Source organism: Serinus canaria, chromosome 5 (genome assembly GCF_022539315.1).
Source record: "Serinus canaria isolate serCan28SL12 chromosome 5, serCan2020, whole genome shotgun sequence".
NCBI lineage: Eukaryota > Metazoa > Chordata > Aves > Passeriformes > Fringillidae > Serinus > Serinus canaria.
In genome coordinates, this window is record NC_066319.1 from 16273839 (window position 1) to 16293028 (window position 19190).

Consider the following 19190-nt stretch of genomic DNA (forward strand, 5'->3'; position numbering starts at 1 on the left):
TCGTCAGGTGGGAGTTAGCAAGGAATGGGATTTAGTGTCCAACGAGACTACTGCCCACAATCCAGTATATTTAACACAGGAAAATTAATTCCTCAAGATAGACATGCATCTGCCTAGAAAATATCACACAGTGTTAAACCTACAGAGGTGCTAGTCAGTGTCTGACAGCCTCACCATGATCCTCACTTAGTATTAAAGTTTCCCAGACCCAGAGATATCCATAACAAGTCCAAAGGACTAGCATGTATGTGCATAGATGCATGCTTTAGTAGGAACTTCTATCCTAATGGAGATTCGGATTCCTCTGGAATATTCATTTGGAAGCGTAAATAATTTCTCTTCAGCTGTACTTAAACATTTTTGAGTGGTGTTGGATTGGATCCCTTAAGTATTAAGCCAAGTAGGGAACAGAAACAGGTATGTATGCAATCCACCAGTGGTTACACTGCCCAGTGTATGAAAAACATAACAGGTCTACAACCTGCCAAGGATCATGCTGGTTCTAAGGAGGTCATGATCGCTCTGTGTAGTTGAATAGCAAGGAGGAAAAACTGTGGAATTCACAGAATAAAACTGGTCAGAGGTCACTGCCAACAGAGAAAACTTTGATCCTCAAGTTAGGGCATGCAACCTGCTCTTGGCTTCTCTGGGAATTTCTCTGACTATTGTAACCCTTCCTGTGTCAGGTAGGCATTGTCCTCAGGACCTTCTCACCCAGATCAACCACCTCTGAACTGCCTTTTCTGCTAAGAGTATGCTGTTATACTCTTCTTATACAGTATACTCTTCTTAATATATCCTCAAGAAAGGCTCTTCTTTCCCTCTCCATTCATTAGAAATATGTTCTCCTACAGATCACTGTTTCCTGCTGAAATGACGCAGAGATGTAGGGGGAGGGGGCTAGAAGAACAAGTTAAATATTTAAACATCCATTTTAGCTGTGGCCATCTGGTTTGTGAGTTTTCAGCACAGAACTGGGGGTACAGAAAATCCCTGCATGGCTACTGAGAAATAACCACACAGTGATTATGCAAATCCAGCTACTGCAGTACCTCTGAGTGGCCCTTGGCCTCCTGGAGTGGGGGATCTGTGGCTGGCTGTGGCTTTGGAGAAGCAGCCATGCACACATAATGTAAATGTTCTCCCCTAGCCAATCCAAGTGCAAGGAGCTGCATTTGTGAGAAATGAGTAGGCAGTTATGGGTCAGTAGCTGTACAGAAACTCTTGTGCTCAGACTGATTGCAACAACTTGATTTCAGTATAATTTAAATTATCTCAACTTGCTGAAGATTAAAGAGAAGCCGGGCCAATATAAAATGGTACCTGAAAGCACAGGTTAAACCACACTCCATGGTTAAATAATAAGATGGAGTCAGTAAGAAAATTCTTCCCTACTGGAAAGGAAATTAAAGGCAACAGTGACTCAAATGCCCAGAGGGGACTCAGTAAAGGTTGCCAAAAGCCAGCAGGTTTCTAAAAACGGAAGGGAACCATAAAATGACTTTGCTGTATTTGCAGTTGTCCCAGGTTTCTTCGGGGATTCATTTAGATACAGTGTATGGAGTTCTTAGTTATTAGTAAGTGCCACAAAAATTATGGAAATGAAATTCTTTTTCCTTGGTGGTTTTGGTTTTCCTGTTTAAAGCCTTCCCTGTGAATTAATTCTTCTCCAGTGAAAAATGACAATCTTTTCCATGAGAAGTCTGTGACTGGTGTGGTGTCTTACACATGGATGAGAATTAAAAAATACATCAGCACTTTACCCAATGCTTTTAGAGCTTTACAACATCAGTTACTTAAAATTAAAAGTATCAAGGTAAGATCCCTTTATTATGTAGCAGGGAATTCCCATTGGAAATGGCTGTACTCACCATATTGAATGACTATGGCAGAAGTCTAAAGCAGAGATGATTTGTCGGAAGAACTTCCTGGCTTCTTTTGGTGTCAATCTTCCCTTTTTTACGAGATAGTCGAAGAGCTCCCCACCTGACACATGTTCTAGCACCAAATACCTAGAAAAACACAAAGCCAGGATTTTTTAAGTATGTGATCACACCAACCCCCTCACTCACCCCACACTCACACAGTTATAGACAAACACTTCTGTTTATACATAGTCAAGGGGAACACTTCCAGAAATAACAGTGGAAGAGAACTGGAATTTTAAAATCAGGAGTGATTAATATGTTTAACAGTGGTTCTGCAAACTTCAGACCTGCCATTGTTGGATTTAGTGTCCAATGACATAGCAAGACCTAATCAGGAAGTTAAAAATTACTCCAAAGACCAGGATGGGAAGCAGAGAATAATCAAGTATAAGTTTCCACAGCAGATCTCAAAGCTACAGTGGAGTAAGACTCTGCCCCAAGAAGCCTCAGGTCCTTTAACCAAGCTGACAATTCTTTTATGAAACAGCTGGCAAAGCTGCAGTCAGACAGAAGCAGACAGATCTCAACCAACCAGAATGAATTAAGAAAAAGTGAATAATGTACATTATTAAAAACGAACAAACAAACAAACAAACAAACAACTACATGTGTGTGCAGCCTATATAAAAGCTTAGCTTTTGCTGCTGAACAGCAGTGATTGGCTGGAGCAGCTGCCTGGCCTTGCAACTCACAGGTGAAAAATGTGGCACTGAGTGAATGCATGTGGCACAAAGGGGGCCTAGGAGCAGGAGAGGAAACTCCTGACCTCATACAGCACTCCTGGCAGTAATAGAGTAAAGAGTGAAACCTTCTGGAAGGAAAGGACTTGCCATGGATGGACCACCTTGCTGTTTTAAATAGGGATAATGAAAGGCAGCCAAGCAAAGGAAAACTGTATAAATCTCTGGAAATGTTGCCTAATAGTGGGAGTGACAGTTTTCCCAGGGAAGGGGTAGGAACACCATCAACAGAATCCTTTAAAAACAAACAAGTTTGAGTGTACTTCTCAGTCCCTGCCTCCCAACAGTGCAGCAGACCATATGAACTGTACGTGTAGCATGATCCCTCAACCGTCTGCTTTACAGTGGAAGACTTTTACTACCAGAATTAATCCAACTCCTCAAATTGGAGTGGACAATGACAAATAATTAATCCAGGATACTGTCTTTTCTGTACTGCAAGCACATAATTTCCAAGGAAATTTCTGAATTTGAAATGAATAGTGGGGAAGATTAATATAAATTTGGGGTCTTAATTAGTCCTGTTTTCAATGTTTCCAAGAAGCTAGGACAATAGAAGGACTAAAAGCAGTTGTGAGGAAAGTAAAGCTTGCTTGATGATAATGGCATTAGCCTTCAAGTTGCAAAAGTGGGACCTGAGCTCCTGGTCCACCACCATCTCCTGTGTAACTTCCATGTGTCACCTCCCAGCTAGCAGAAGAAAGCACTTCCCCACCTTACAGAAAGACAGACATTGGTACTGTCTTGGCAACTAAATAAGTACTAAAAGGACACAAAAAATGGAGAAAAGCATAAAATTATAAACTTGGGGGAATTAAAATTGTACATTTGCGTTTTTTGATCAAAGTCAAAACAGTTACAAGAAATATAGTAATACTGACTTTTAAAATTAAAATCAGTTAAAAAAGAGAAAAATCTTAAAAATCTTGAAAATCCCATTTGGAATATGTGGGTTATCTTCTTTCCAAACAGATGGGTAGTTACCCAACTGTCTGCTGGGTACACCCTGGTAATTTGGAGATCACTGTTTATAGATTATATATAATATACATTTTTTGAGCAAGTCATTCAAACACAGAAGAAAGCTGATCTGCAGCAACCATGGGCACTGGGGTGTCCACACAGTCAAGTCCCAATCCTTGGTTCCTAAGCCTTGGCTAACAGATAGTCTGGTAAGAAGGTTTGCTGTAGAATTCATTCTCCCTCTCATATTGGAGACAGATCTGGCTAACTATCCAATATGGCAGACCCAATTCTGGCACAGAATCAATCCTGAAATTCTTCTTGACAGCTTGCTGTCTCACTGTGCCCAGAAGAAGGTGGATACAGCAGTGCATCTTGCCCCCAAAATTCAAATTGCTGGCTGTTTTCTTTTTCTGGGAGGTATCTTACAAAGATGATTGCAGTTACAGATACAGAACACCCTCCACTCTGGCTTCAAACAAACATTTTTTGAAAAATTCAGACCCAGCATTTCTGTCACCCACAGCAGGAACTGTGAAGCAATTTATTTTCATCAACTTCATCTTATTAAAAACACTCAACAAAAATGCACTGACACGTTGTATGAAAAATAAAACAAATTGAAAGACAGGGAACATTTACAAGGTTATTCATTTTTTGCTTGCCACCTAGAAGCACTAGATATAATAATGGAAATGAACAAGGGAGAGCATTTGAAAAAGATTTGTGCCTGTGACAAGTCAAGGGACGCGGAGAAGCACGAGAGACGATGTATTCTGATCTGACAAAGCCCCCAACGTGACATGAGTGAGGAGGATGACAAACACATTCCTCAGTGCTTGAGTGCAAGAAAGAAATGCTGCAGGGATCATTCCACAAGCACTGCGTGGCTAACCTGCAGCTAGGATTTGTGAGCTCAGGTTGTTACCTGCCAGCCCTATTCCCTCCAGTACCTTGTGGGGTTTTTTTAGAAGAGCCTCCAGCTAGGAGATTTTCTGTTAAATAAGGGCATAATTCAGCACCTGCCCCTATCTCTGTGCAAGCCAACATTCTGCTGGCACATGACTGGGACAGTAGTAGTACACTTGTTCTTTCCAAACAGGCTGACAAGAGGGGTTTCAACATTTCCAAGTGGTGCACTGGTTCTAAGCACCACTGGTTCTAAGCACCACTGGATAGCTACACAAACCCCACTAAGTGCTGCATATCTGCATCTACCCATCTGTGTGTGTGAGAGTGTGCCTATGACTCCACAGAAGAAGAGAATAAACACTTTGAAAAGCCAAACAGAAAAAGCAAAGGAAAGGAAGAACATTATTCCCTGGGCTGGAAAATAAGGCATACAGATACTACATCTTTCCTGAATCCATGGCACAGAAAAGAATCCAAATCTTCTGTGTTCACATCAGCATCTAAATTCCTTTACTTTGGCAAAGTGCTACAGGATTGGAAATATGCTAATGCCAGCTCTTGGAGGATCTGGGAGAAGGTAAATAACACACAGCCTGTAGGGGAGAAAAACACTAAGAAGCATTTTCATGAGTCTCTCTTCCCTTTTATCTTTCCCAGATATGACAGGTTTTTACTTTATTATAGTACTACTTTTCCAATTTATTCTAAGCAAGCAAGCAAGTTCTGAAAATCCCAGAACAGTAACCAGAACTTCTCTCCTATTACATTTAGAGATGAAAAGGTAAAAACTTATTGGTGAATGAAGTTTTGGGGGTTTTTTATCCTATGTAAGATTGACAGCATCAGTCCTTCTTCCCATGGTAAAAACGTAAGAAAACCCGTTCTGCAATAGCCATTGCAAGGAGGTTCAGGGAAAGGAGAGACCCAGTGTCTGGCAGGCAGTGTGCACACTATGTGATGATACAGACAGGAGCTATGTTAGGACAAAAGACTCTGTAATAGCACCTAGCTCTCACATATTGGATGCTCTGGACACACCCCAACTCTTCCAATCCTTGCATTCCATATGAGAGAAACAAGTTTTGACAAGCATTAACCTCCTGTTCTTTACTGATAGGGAACTGTGAAGCCAAGTGACTTGTCCAGGGTTACAATCACCCAGTATCAGAACTGGGATTATCACCTTCTACTCCATACTGTCCCCACCACCAATTTCCCCTTTGCCTGCTAGGACACTGAAAAAGCCAGAAAACAGCAGGGCTCTGCAACTCAATAGGAAGCCAAGTGTATGTTAAAAATAAAGTCTCAATTACTTTTTCCTCACTGGATATATTCTCTAGGAGGTTGCACACATTCTCACAGGCTACAGCTCACTTTCATACACATCGAAGTCCACATCTTGCATTATTTTCTCATGTCCCTGCTACAAGCCAAGATGTGAAACTAAAAATCTCTAGTTGAGTTTCAGTGTTTGAAGGAGACAAGACTTTGCTCTTTAAAAGCAAAGAAGCTAAATACTAAATACAAGAATAATTGTGTTGATTGGAGATAAGCAGAGAGATTGCATCCAGCAGCATCCCATCTCTTTTACCATCTTTCCACCTGCATCCCATCATCACCACCTTCTCAATAAAAGATTCTGAGTTCCTAACCTCAAATGACCCATTACATATCATCAGAGATGCAAGCTTAGAATAATTCTAGGCTTTTTTCTTCATTTTTGGTTAATTTTATTTATTCTTTCAGGAACCAAAATAGTTCATCATCAGTTTTCATCAGCTCCTATCTGAAGGCTGGTTTTTGCTGTGATGCTTGACAGCAGCTTGGACTTCCCATTCCCAACAGTTGGCTTTGTGTGTGGGATTGTAAACTGGTACTGTCCCATTCTCGTCCAGTGCCAGCACAGCAAGTTGTCTGGACTCCTATCACTTAAAACAGAAAAAAAAAGAGACATTTCTCATGATTATTTCTCCTTTCTATCTGGTGGACTATGCCACAACTTCTTAAGAGGTGCCTTTGCCCATGCCCTAGGGAGCTTTGAGGAGTAACTCAGAGAGTCCTCACTAGCAAGGCAACTACATGCTACCTCCAAATCAGGACTGTAACTAAAGAAACAGGCTGGCTCTGAGCAATGGCAGGAAAAATGCTGTTAAAAAAGACTAACTGGCACAGAGAACACCAACAAAGAAAAGCCTCTAGAAGAAAAATACCTGGTGATTCTCCTTCCAGGCTACCACCCTAACTTGCAAAATGTCCTTCCATACTTATGTAGGGTTGAACCTATATATGGCAGGGAAGAGGTTAAAAGTTGCCCAGGCTGACATGGTCTTTAGTTCTCTGACAGCTTTTTCTCTGCACTGTTTTCTATTGATTAAATAATCTCTATCAGATATGAAGCCCCTTGTTATTGGCACAGCCTATAAATTATTCAGAAGTTATATAAATTCTTATGGCGGGCATGAATTTTTAAACCCTTATTTGGCACTCGGCCAGGAGCTCTGTATTTTTTCTTCTCCCCCTTGCCTGCAAGAAAATGTGCATGTGTTAGATTTCTGTTTTCTAAAAGACAATTTTAACTCAAGTTTGCCTGTTTGAATGGATATTGTATTTGATTGCTGGTTACATTTGGGGATGAACAGATTGGGGCTTTGGGGGAAAAGAGGTAGTAAGAGATTATGCTGTTGTGCTCTGTACCTTTGATTAATTTGGGATGAAAGGTGTTTTGAGCAGTGCCCTCATGGTGTATAGTCGTGGATGCCAAGGCACTGCAGCATCCATCCTATATGGGCACGTGATATGGAATGGATTTAGCCAGAGGGATCCTCAGCACAGGATGGGCAGAGCTGAGACAACACCCATCAGGTCACTTCTGCAATTCTGTTAGTGACTCTGTACTTCAGGGCTTTCTTCTTCAGAGCTAAGTGGCCTTTGCCGTAACAACCAGGGCCCATACACACACAACACTGCTTACCAAAGTCTAAAAGAGAAGTCAGCCATGAGAATGTACTGTGGCTCTGAAGCAACATCTCACAGAATTGCTCATGTCACAGAATTGCTCCACTATGGGCTTGCTTTTCCCCAAGCCCAGCATCATGGCCTGGATGGTATCCAAGCACACATGTCAGGCAGTGAGCAGAGGATGCAGTCAGGCTTTTGGGCCGAGCTTATTAAAACTTTGTTGCACAGCGTGTAGCATTAATTCCCACCAGCAGCTCTGCAGGCCCTGCTTTGTGCCAGGCTGGTGTCCCTCTTCTGAGCGGTGACACCCTCCACTCCTACCACTGACTGCCTTTCTTCTGGCTACACAGGCTTGTCAATCCAGACAGTCCTAAAACAAGTCAACAGCAAAAAAAAAAGGGGGTCGAAGTAGCTGGTTACAAATATTTTCCTTAGTTCTAATCAAGACTCAGGTAGAATGCTATTCTGCCTTCCAATTCTGTTTTATTTTCTTTCCCCATATTCACAGGACCTGACATCCCACAGCCTCATTTCCAAGGTGCACACCTACCACAAAATTAATTTTCAGTGCTGAGCTTTTAGAACCACTCTGACTTTCTGAACTCTCCCTCTACTTTGGACAGGTTTCCTTGCAGATGGATTGAATGGCAAAGTCTTGGCCTACCACTAACAAGAATACACAGAAGCTTTTTTTTCCTCTTTTCTGCATCTTCTGGCATCTCACAATTAGTTTTCAACAAAAATAAACAGAATTACAGGAAAACCCTGCAGGAGAGGACAGGCAACACAAAGGCCTCTGCAGACACCACCAGAGCTATAAGTCCTTGACTACTGCTGCCACCTGATTTTGTATGAGCCAGAAACGTGAGCTGTGCACAGCTAGGAGGACAATTTAATTTTCTTATCTGGTTCATTGTGATGCACCTGCATCTCTGAAATCAGGAAGGTGGTGTGTTGTGTACATTGAAATGAGATTTGGGCACTTGCCCAGTGATAGCATTGTACTGATGAAAGATGAGAAAAGCACTTATATTTGAAAAAGGTGCTGAGGAATGCATGGCACACTTCAGAGAACAATTGTCTGGTGTCCACTCCTCTCAAAACAGATTGTTGCTTAAAATGCTGATCAAACTGGATGACACAGAGATGTAAAATAAATGCTGCCACAAAATTTGAAATCTTAAATGTGAAAATTTGAAAAACATTCAACATGAATCCACACATATATACACAAATATCTGTATGCATCTTGACATAGAAATTTACAGATATATATACACAGACATCAATGGAAAGGGAATCAAGAAGTACCAGTATTACCATCTGAAAGAAACATGCATGGAGTGGTTGTAGTATATGTTTTTTTTCTATTTTATTTCCACTCCCCACCAAGCCCTTGACAGCTATTAACTAAATAGTTAATCAAATGAGATCAAAACAGATAATGCCACCCCTGTTGGGAGTTCTGCAACAGAACTGTATCAGTCAGCCCAATCCTCTCTGGAGAGGGAAGTTCCATCTCCTGTGGACTGTCTGATGGCCCTTGGCTTGCCATGCTAACAGCTCCTCCAGTAGGGGACAACTGCTTTTCCATGATCCAAAGAAAGCAGAATGTACTGCATAAAACATAGTAAATAAAACTCTGCGTAGGGTCAGCTCAGGAAAGACCTTTTCTATACAGGGCACAGAGAAAAGATGATCATCCCCCAGGTTCACACAGCTCATTGGCAATGCAGAAATCACCCAAGGAGTGTGTCCCTCCAGTGTGTATTACAGAGCACACCAAATTTTGTTATTGTCTGTTACTGCCTTGCTCCTTCTCTTAGTACATGGCCCATCCTGGAAGTTTCAACATCAGTTTGGGTGAGGCTCTGAGCAACTTGGTGTAATCAAAGGGTTCCCTGCCATGGCAGGGGAGGGGTGGAAGTGGATGATGTTTAAGGTCCCTTCCAACCCAATCCATTCTGTGATGATTCTATGATTTGTATTTCCCTAAAATTCCTGACTGTCTGCACTTCCTTAGTCAAACTGACTGGTGCACACACAAGTTTTGGTAGCCCACTGGTCATTCCCCATACCAGGCTACTTTGATAAATTTTGATCTTTAAAAAAGGGAGGATGAACCCCCATCCTGGCTGTTTTGTCTATTGACATTGTATGATGGGAGAGATGGAGGCATTGATTGTCTGTAGCTATTTCTAAATTATCTATTACTGTGGACTCTCAATCTTGCTTGAAGGCCATCAGTGTGATCATACAACAAATATGAAATAATTCAACTGTCAGTAATATTGCTCATTTAGCCAACACAACATATATCTGAGGCTGTATGTCACTTACAGAGAGCCATAGTGCCCTCTGTTTCCCCCCCACACACCTTGATGTGTTGTCCACAGTCTTACTAAATAAGACAACTCAAAATGATGGATAAAGAGATGGAATAATAGATTTCATACCTATCCCCACCTCTCCAACTATCTTGGCAAAAAGAACCCCACCAAAACAAACAGAAAAAGACTGCTTGGCTAATACATGTACGCTAACAGATTTTTATTATTATTTTAAAAAAATAATTCTCTGTGTTAAATAAACTGTGGGAAAAGGGTTTGATTCACGGTTGCATTAGGAATCTACTCAACCAAAGCCCCCTGTCACAAATTAAATCATAAACTAAAAGTCAAACATGATTTGTGAAATTAACAGTTATCGAGGAAATGCTCCCCAGTGCTGCAGTGTGATTAGTCTCTGGCTTCTGAAATATCACCCATAATTCATGAGCTTCTCTGAAACCATGCCACTACTGCTAGTTCTGGGATGGCATGCATGATGGAAAGCTGCTGCCACAACCCCAGAGCAATCCCTTTCCTGATGCTGGTGAGAACCAGAGGTCACTGTGTCTTATTATTTGGGAAGGTCCATGCATACACATTCTCAGCCCCCACGCACTTGTAACACCTCACCCCTCCGCAGGCACTCTCTTCCACCTCTCAGATTTATCAAAGGCCACAGCTGTTTCTAATTTGGAACACGGAGGCTTGGCAGAAGCTCTGCATTGTGCCCTTTCTTTAAAATAGCGACTAATAAAAAATGAAACTTAATTAACAGTCATTTGTTCTTTCAGAGTCAGTGTCTTTCAGCAGAGGGATTTGGTGCCTTTGCAGGGGGATGCAGACAGCTTAATCTTATAGGCAGAGGAGCTACAGCACAAAGCAGACTTAGTGATTGCTCAAGGCTAAATGGTCATTGGCAAAGCACGCTTTGGAGCCCAACGTTTTTTAGAAGCCAGGATATCCAGACATAGCTTAAAGATATGGGATGCTTTCCTTTTCAAGGTGATTTTCATCATGAAGATGTTGTCCTGCCAATAAATACAGTATATTTTTTTTAAATAATAGTGTAACACCATTCCCACTGCTTTGACCACCGGATATTTTTCACAAGGAGCAAAATTGCCACCAAGTCTCATGGGGTGAAGAAGGAAAGCTCAGGTTTTGGCTTTAGAGGCATTCAGAGCAAGAAGAAAGCTTCAGCACCTCTACAGCTCATCCCCTCGTAGCCTTTCTTCTGTGTGTACTCTTACATTGTCACCACTGCCACCATCACCTGTTTGCTCTTTTCTTGTAGGAATACGTACTTGTGTGTGTGCACCTTGGGTTACACAACACAGAAACCAACATAACAAAGAAGAACATTCCCTCTCTTTTAAGCAAAAAAGGGGTCTCCTCCCCCCTTTCACCTGAATACAGAGAAAATATCCTCTGCCTCTCTTTTCAGGATTAAAGGAGAATGTACTCCCTGTAAAGTCTGATTTCCCTTTGCTACCTGTCTGCACACAGAGCAGATCTGGGCCTCTGTCTCATCTGTGGCAAACAGGGCTTCATGGAGCCATGACCATTTGTGCCACTGAGGACAGAGCATTCAGCATGCAGCTCTGAAAACATCTGAGCCAGCCTCCACCCAGTGCCTGCACGAGCTCTTTCTGGCAACTGCATTCCACCATGGATGGCAGGCTCTGCCCCAAAGGAGGACGGGGAAGCCAAAGGAAATTACTGCCTGCTCTACTAAGCTAACCCTTAGGCAGAGAGGCCTCGCTTCTCAGAATAGGAATTCATTTCATTCAATTGCTCCAGTATCAAGACTGGATGAATAGTCCATGAGGGACTGTTACCTCCATTCAACACACTTTCTTTGGATAAACAGTCATTCCCTTCTTGTGTTGATACACTAAAAAGAGGTCACCAATGGATGATGGCTTTTAAAAACTGTTTAATCTTTTTTAACTACTCTCTTCTACCTGTAATAACCTGTTAAAAAGCTGGAAATAGCAGAGTTCCCTACTGGGTCACCCTTTTCTATTTGGAGAACATTGATTTTTGTCCTGTTGTGCCATGATTAATGTGGCCTGTTTGTTCGACAACAGATACAACGTATTTAGTGCCCTAAATCAAGCTAAAGTGATTGTCTGTGGACAACATCCCTGTCTGGTACTGGTAATGATCTGGAGAAAAAAAAAAACATACAAAAAAAAGTTTTGCTACATAACTGTTGCTGCAGAACCATCAGAAGATTACAGTGGCCCTTAAAACCAAAATCTGTTGCTGATGGGACAAATTTAAAACACCTTTAGTGAGAGTTGAGGGTTTCACTGAAAACTGTTAGAACAAAGGAGGTTATCCAAATTATCCACTCTTAAGTCTGTTACAGCTTTGATTCAAAATGGTCCCAGATCTTACAAGTACAAGCCTTCCTTCTCTCTTGCTATTTTAGAGAAAAGACTGGTGGTGTCCTTTTTCTTCTATTTTAAGTAAGAAAAGAAACAGCATATAAGTTTCTTATAAGTAAAGGCTTGCTCTAGGAAAAATTATAGAGGTGCTGGAGAATGTCCAGGGAAGGACAGTGAAGGGTCTAGGGCACAAGTCCTGTTTGGCCTGGAGAAAAGCAGGCTCAGGGGGGATCTTACCCCTCTCCACAACTTGCTGAATGGAGGCTGTAGCCAGGTGGGGGTCAGTCTCCTGTCCCAGTTAAAAAGTGACAGGATGAGAGGAAATGGCCTTAAATCACACCAGGGAAGGCTTGGATTGGATATTAGGAACAATTTCTTCACTGAAGGGGTGGTCATGCATTGAAACAGGCTATCCAGGGAAGTAGTGGAATCTTCATTCCTGGAAGTGTTCAAAAAACATGTGGATGTGGCACTTGGGGGCATGATTTAGTGGTGAATGTGGCAGCAGTAGGTTAATGGTTGGACTATGATAAAATTTCCTTAATTATTCTATGATTCTGTGAAAGTACAGAAAAGAACATGAGAAAAGCCAGGGAAATAATGAGTGTTCATTCCTCATCCAAATACTGCACAGACACCAGCAGAGGGTGAAAACACACCTGGGTCCATTTTTTCAGAAACATACCAAGTTCCAAAACCCTGATCTCCCTCCCTCCCTTCTTCCCTCCCTCCATTTCTTCCTCCTTCCCCTTCCTCTGGCAAAAGCCAGTAATACCTACAAATATTTTTTATTTTCGTAAACATCATGCAGCTTTAAAACATGGGGATGTTCTATCAACTTCAGGATGGCTATTTCCCGCTCCACCTGGAAGAAACAAAAAGAAACAGAGAAGATTAGAAGCTTGGTCTTAGAATACATTAGGTATTGTCACACATTTTCTTCCCATTTATCCATTTTCCACTCCTCCTCATATGCAGAGGATATGGAAAATTGTAACAATGTATCTTATTTAGCACTTACATAATTTAAGAAAAATTCAATTTATTCTGCCTCAGCACAACTGAAAACCAGCAAAATTTCAAGGCTGAAAGAAAAGTCCCAAATCTACCAAAGAAAATTAGCTGTGGGAGTTACATGAGCATTCCAGGCTGCTCCTGCCTCACAATCCAAAGCCAGTGACATATTCTCAAAGTACAGAAACTCTAAGATGTCATGTAGGGCTCTCCTGACCTCCCACAGCCACGGGTCTGGGTGCTGACGAACTGCATTCTCAATGCTAGAAAATCCCCATCCTGAAGAACTTGCCATGCATGTGGGGGAGAAGATATACAGCACTGTGATTTTATAGCTCCAGAACTGAGGTGCAGAAAGGGGAAGAAATATAAGAAGTGACATAAGAAGTACAAGGCAGAACAAGAAATTAAACCAGATTACTGCAGACGCAGTGTTCAGAGCCTTAAGCGCAAGACTGCGCTTCCCCTCAATTCCCAGGCTGCCCAAGTGTGGCTACTTCCAAGAGCAGTTTTCAGTGCTGAGTTAACAAGTTGTGACTAAGTCCCTGTAATTAGTGCAAGCCCTGCTCTCACCCAAAATTCCTATCATGACCACTAAGGGTATTCATTAGAGATGGAGTCAGTGCAATTCCTCAGCTGTTAGCAAAATTGCTCTGCTGCTCGAGACCACACTGTAACTGATCTGATTTGACCTAGGCTAAGTTGAAGGGAGTTAATGTAGCCCTGTGGAGACTGTGGGTATGTGAAATAAACTCTGCAACAACATGCAGTGAAAGCATTGCACAGTCGGCCGTACCAAATTTCAAGGAATCCAGAAAGGCAGGAAAAAGACCTAAAGAAGCAAACAAGGACAACCAGGTAGGATTTTTTTTCCAGTCCTTTAAATAACTGATTGTCCCAGAGCTGCTATGCTGACAAACAAACCATGAACAAACTACAAAACCATCCCTTAATGTCTCCCCTGCAGAGATCAGATGAGTAATTAGGAACTTGCCCCAGTACACCTTTAGTTCTTGATGTCCTTTAACTTCCTGAGAGAACATCCTCTGCTAAGCCTGAACACAGACAACTTTACCTGAATGCCAGTAAGATCCTCTGCAGGAAATTAGAAAGTGGTAGTTTGCAGCACCGTGCAGAGGAGGATTTCCCAGCATGTTGGTTATTACCCCAGATCTCTCTTCCTCTACAGCACTACATAAAACCAGCAAATGCAACTTTTGCACTGCATCATCCTTAGCCTTCCTCACATACCAGGATGGAAGAAAGTATATTTGTACATGTGCCAATCTCAGTCTTTCAAAGACACTTATTCCTCTCTGCAGAGTCAAAAGTCATCTGAGAGATTCCACTTCCACACTTGGGATCTCTGAAAATAGCTCCTTCAGAGAAGTGGGGAACGCAGTTAAACATGTATGTACACAGTTCAGCACTGCCAGAACTGCTAGGAATTCAGTGATACACAGTGCTTGATGGTGACAGGTCTGTGGGTGTTAACTTACTCATGACCAGCACTGTGATGAAAGCTACTTATACAAACAGGAAACAAAAGCTGGGTAGATTTCAACTGTTCAGCTATTTCACCCCAGACCCAGGGGGTAGCTAGCTTATTCCATTTTTGCCTCCTCTTCAAAAAGACCTGTTACTCTTCTCTCTTACAAGATATGCACTGATACTTGTAGAGGGCTTGTTCAACCCTATAATTGATAAAAGTTGGATTTGCTTCAAAAATGAGGAAAAACAAAACAGAAGAAACGCCCACTCTCACAACACTCTCCCAACAGTACTGAGATTCATCATTAGCAACATGCACTTCAGCTGCTCAGAAGCTGCAACTCCAGAGAAGTTCCTTTTGGCAGAGGAAGTAAGGTATTTCATGGGGAATGTGCCCAGTGCACTAGCTATGACAAGGATAATCCAGCTCCAGTATTCCTATGAAAAATAAAACTCCCTTCAGATAGGCTGTGTAACTGCATTGGTGATTCACTTCAGAGAAACCTCTTGGTTGGTTCAGTGGTAATGTAAGCTCAGATCAAGTGAGTGATGGATGGCAGCAACCAGCCAGGGTCCTGCTTGGTTACTGTCCTAAAGCATGAGAAGAGGCAGTGACTTATGGCTACCACTTGGAGGAGGGAATTCAGCTGCAGCACTGTGTGGCCAATGTTTGGTAATAGACAATCAGAATAGAAAGGCAGTATCGACTTATGACCTACAGATTTACTCTAGGAACCAACTGAAAAGAATTAACCCAAGTTGCTTTTCTTTCATCACAAGTGTGTGAGTGTAAAAGGCTCTATGCATATTAATTCCTGGGAACTAAATCCTAAGAGGAAATACAGTTTTGGAGGTCTCAATTTCAAGCCAGGTATGTCGAGAGCATCTGTCTTGATGTGCCTGGCAGCATTTGACTGCAGTGTGTTCAGTTCAGTGGTGTTTTGTCTGCACCAGTCAGCTTTCCACAGTCTGCTACCTCTTCTATCTGTAAACCAAGGACAAACCTGATCCACTTATCTCAAGTGAGACATTTTATACAGGAAAAATGTCATCACTGTACTTCTTGTAATCCGGGACTTTGCCCCATGTAGAGGCACGAGACACTAATGGTTGTTTTACTTTAGGATCTAGAGATTCCAGGTTCTCTAAACGGCAGTCTGATAAAGCTCATCCTCAGAAAATCCTACAGCAGTGTCCTGCCTCTTTTTCCTTTTAAAGGAAAACAGAGTTCAGAGAAATATGCAACAGACCACCTTCTCAGAATTAGTGCTGCAGTCAGTACTGATGGGTGACTCCCCTGGATCCTGTTAATTTTTTATATGCCTGCAAAGAAGGCAGTAATTGATATGGGCTGGACACAAACTGTAGATCTCAATAGCGATGTCACGGCTCAGGAGGACCTAGGAGCCATCATGTCACTAGGAGAGGAGAGGTATCTGAACTCATTGGCAAAATAAGGGAGGCCTGAAATAGCAGCTTTGCCCTCTTCCCCAGAGCTTTGCCAGCCCCTGGCATGCCTTTTTTGCGCAGCCCTGTGTTTGCAAGCCATGGAATGCTGTCCAGCTCTGAGCTGGCAAGGACAGGGGAGAGGAGAAACCCTGCAGGGGTGTTTGCTTTAATGCACATGCAATTATCAGAAAGCAGGGCAAGCTCAGAATAGCCTGTCTAGGGAGGCTCAGAGCCTGTGATAAACAGGAAACATGGAGAAACATTTGCCTAATGGTTAAAAGAGAAAGGAATAAAGCAAACCTTTTCTCTTACATGAACACTGGGTCACATCACAGGATCCCAGCTAAAGCCAGGGTTGCCTCATGCCATGGTGGGCTACTGACTGTGCCTTGAAACTGGAAGAAAGAGCTGTGAAAGGCCGTGCAGGGCAAAAGGAGATGCACTGGTAATGTGTAGCTGTGCAGGTGCCATGCAGGTGCCAATTAGAGGTTCTAAAAATCTGTGCAGGAGGTTGATTTGACAGGATGCTCCAGTGATTCAGCTAATGACAAAGTGCAACAAGGGGGCAACGTGACCCATAGAGGAATCATGCAATACTTTGCATCCCTCTCTTCCATCTCTACTTCACTGTCATTCTCCCACAGAGGAAATCACATATCTCTGGTTTAAGCCCATCTTGTCAGCAAACTTGCACTGGAAACGAGTGTTCTGCTGTCTTGCCTTTTGAGTCAGGCACACAGGGTGTTAATTCACTAAGAAGGCAAGGAGGGCAGGTCAAGGGAGCCTGACCATTTTTCTCATTGAAGAAGGAAAGTTTCCTTTTCTCTTGCTTTCATTAGCTCAGTAACTACTGGGTCACTCATGACCCATCTGCTCCTTGAAAAATGAAGCTCACAGCTGTTTCATTTTACCAGGCTGTATTTTATCTACCAAATCTGTGCAAGCACTATGCTACAACCATTACTAGCAGTTTCTCAAAGTACTCCTACATGCAAAAAGCTGGAGGACAGCAGATGAAATTTCTCCTTGGAAGCTTTGAAGCTCACAAGCAGCACAACAGAAAGCCCTCTCTTTCTCCACTAGCATCAGTAGCTCCCATTTGGCTCAAAACCCTGGCTTGAGAAGGAATTCCAGAGCTGCAGAAATGGTGAAGGGCAGCAAAGCCCTGCAGGATGCAAACATGTTATGCTGTTTTTCCTACTCACAGAGCAAAATGGTGCAGGGAGGGAAGGTGTGGTAGGTTTTCTGGTGAAAATCAAGCTCTCTAATGCTGGCCCTACTTTGAGGTACTAATGAAATAATTTCATGAACTAATGAAATACTTTTCAGAACTCATGGCTGTCCCTCAGTTATGAGAAACTCATCCACGACATGACCTTTTCTGAATTCAGAATTCTCTACACTCAGAATGAACTTCAAAGGATGCAGAGATCTGGCTGCTTATCCAACTCCTCAGGCTAGAACTCAGGTTGGAAGCCTTGTACCAGAGCACCTACTTTCTCTTATGTCTGGCCTGCTGTGCAGTAATTTGCATTTCCATGATGAGGGCGTAGAAAGCAGAGTAAATCACTCTGGTATTTCACTGAGTTGAAGTGGCAAAACCAAAGGCATCTCATAGGAAGAAACTAATATTAGGTTCTCTGAAAAGTCTGTGTTCCTGCCATAGCAGAAATATCACAGCAAAATACCTGGGTTTTTATTAATTTGGTACTTATGCTTTCATGTTATGTGGGACTGAAAGTTAAAAATGGTGAAAATGCCTGGTTTTGGTGAAGACTGTCTAAGTCACCTGTTCACTCTTGCCCATAATGACAGAAATAGGCTACTCCTGAAATCAGAAGAGAACAGCATTAAAGCACAAATGGCTTTATACAACAAGTAACTGCAGGCCCATTATGCCCTGTAGGGTCATCACTGCTGTGATGGGACATCATTCCTCCAAACAGATGAAGCCATTACCAGATCTAAGCAATACCAAAACACCTAATGCATTATATATCAGTTGCATCCACAATTTCTATGGAAGCATTAATAGAGTTGAAGTGGAAAAAATATCAGGGTTTAAATGATTAAAGTATCTTCTTCTGCAGCTCTGAATTTGGCTGATTTTTTGTTTAAAATGGCCTTTCATTACCTTTATAAAAAACTTATTCAGTAGTCCATTATGAATGCAAATGGAGGACCATGAAAGTTGTGCATCTGTGGGGAGTATTTCTTGCTGCTATAGTAGCCATTAACCTCACATTTCTGAATATACTGAGCCAGATTCAAAATGTATTGAAGTCAACAAAAGACATCAATTGATTTGAGTGGGATTTGAATCAGACCTTCTAATGATCATTAAGTGGTATCTGCAAGAAATCTTCTATTACACAATTTTGACTAATTAAATGCTTTAATATGAATTTGGGTTTTCTGTTAAGTACTAGTAATTATAAGAAGATTTTACAAAAAGTAGATAAATGAGGGGGAAAACTAGACTTAGACCTCCATAGAATCAGTCAGCTAGACAATGCTTTACAAAATACATGCAACAAACAGACAAAATTACTGGAAAGCTGAGCAATTCCTCACTTTACTGAGGGCTCTATTATGGGCTCATCCCACCACAATTTTTCTTTGCATGTGTGCTTCCCAAAGCTATTTCCCCATAAATGAAAATAGGTATGCGCGAGAAGCAAGTGAGATGCATACTTGATTTTAAAATTTGCATGTGCAGACTTCCATACTTTGAAGCTTTAGGAGGGAAAATTACTTTCCACAAGCTAGTATTATACCAAAATGTCAGTTTCTGCTTGTCTTTTTCCATAGTCCCTTCAAAACTGCAACTCTTAAAGCTCCACTGACTTTCAAAATTCAGCATAAAGTCTGAGAGTATGAAGTTCACCGGACAGATACTGTGTTAATTTTCTCGGAAATCCTTTCTGCTGTTGCCAATGCACCTCCACAACAGGATTCCTGGCCTGGCCTGACACACAGATTCCAAGGTCTTAAAGGGACAGATCCTACAGG

At 42.0% G+C, this 19190-nt stretch overlaps 1 protein-coding gene across 3 annotated transcripts in view; it reads right to left on the reverse strand.

The window, feature by feature from the left end:
• The window catches only part of BRSK2 (BR serine/threonine kinase 2), a 301256-nt gene that overhangs the window by 88827 nt on the left and 193239 nt on the right, over positions 1-19190 (reverse strand). For all 3 annotated transcript variants that reach the window (XM_009102182.4, XM_009102181.4, XM_009102179.4), the window contains exons 3-4: positions 13004-13089; positions 1872-2012 (exon numbers count right to left, since the gene is read on the reverse strand). In XM_009102182.4, coding sequence (XP_009100430.1) covers positions 1872-2012; positions 13004-13089 — 227 coding nt within the window. The remainder of the gene's footprint in view (positions 1-1871; positions 2013-13003; positions 13090-19190) is intronic.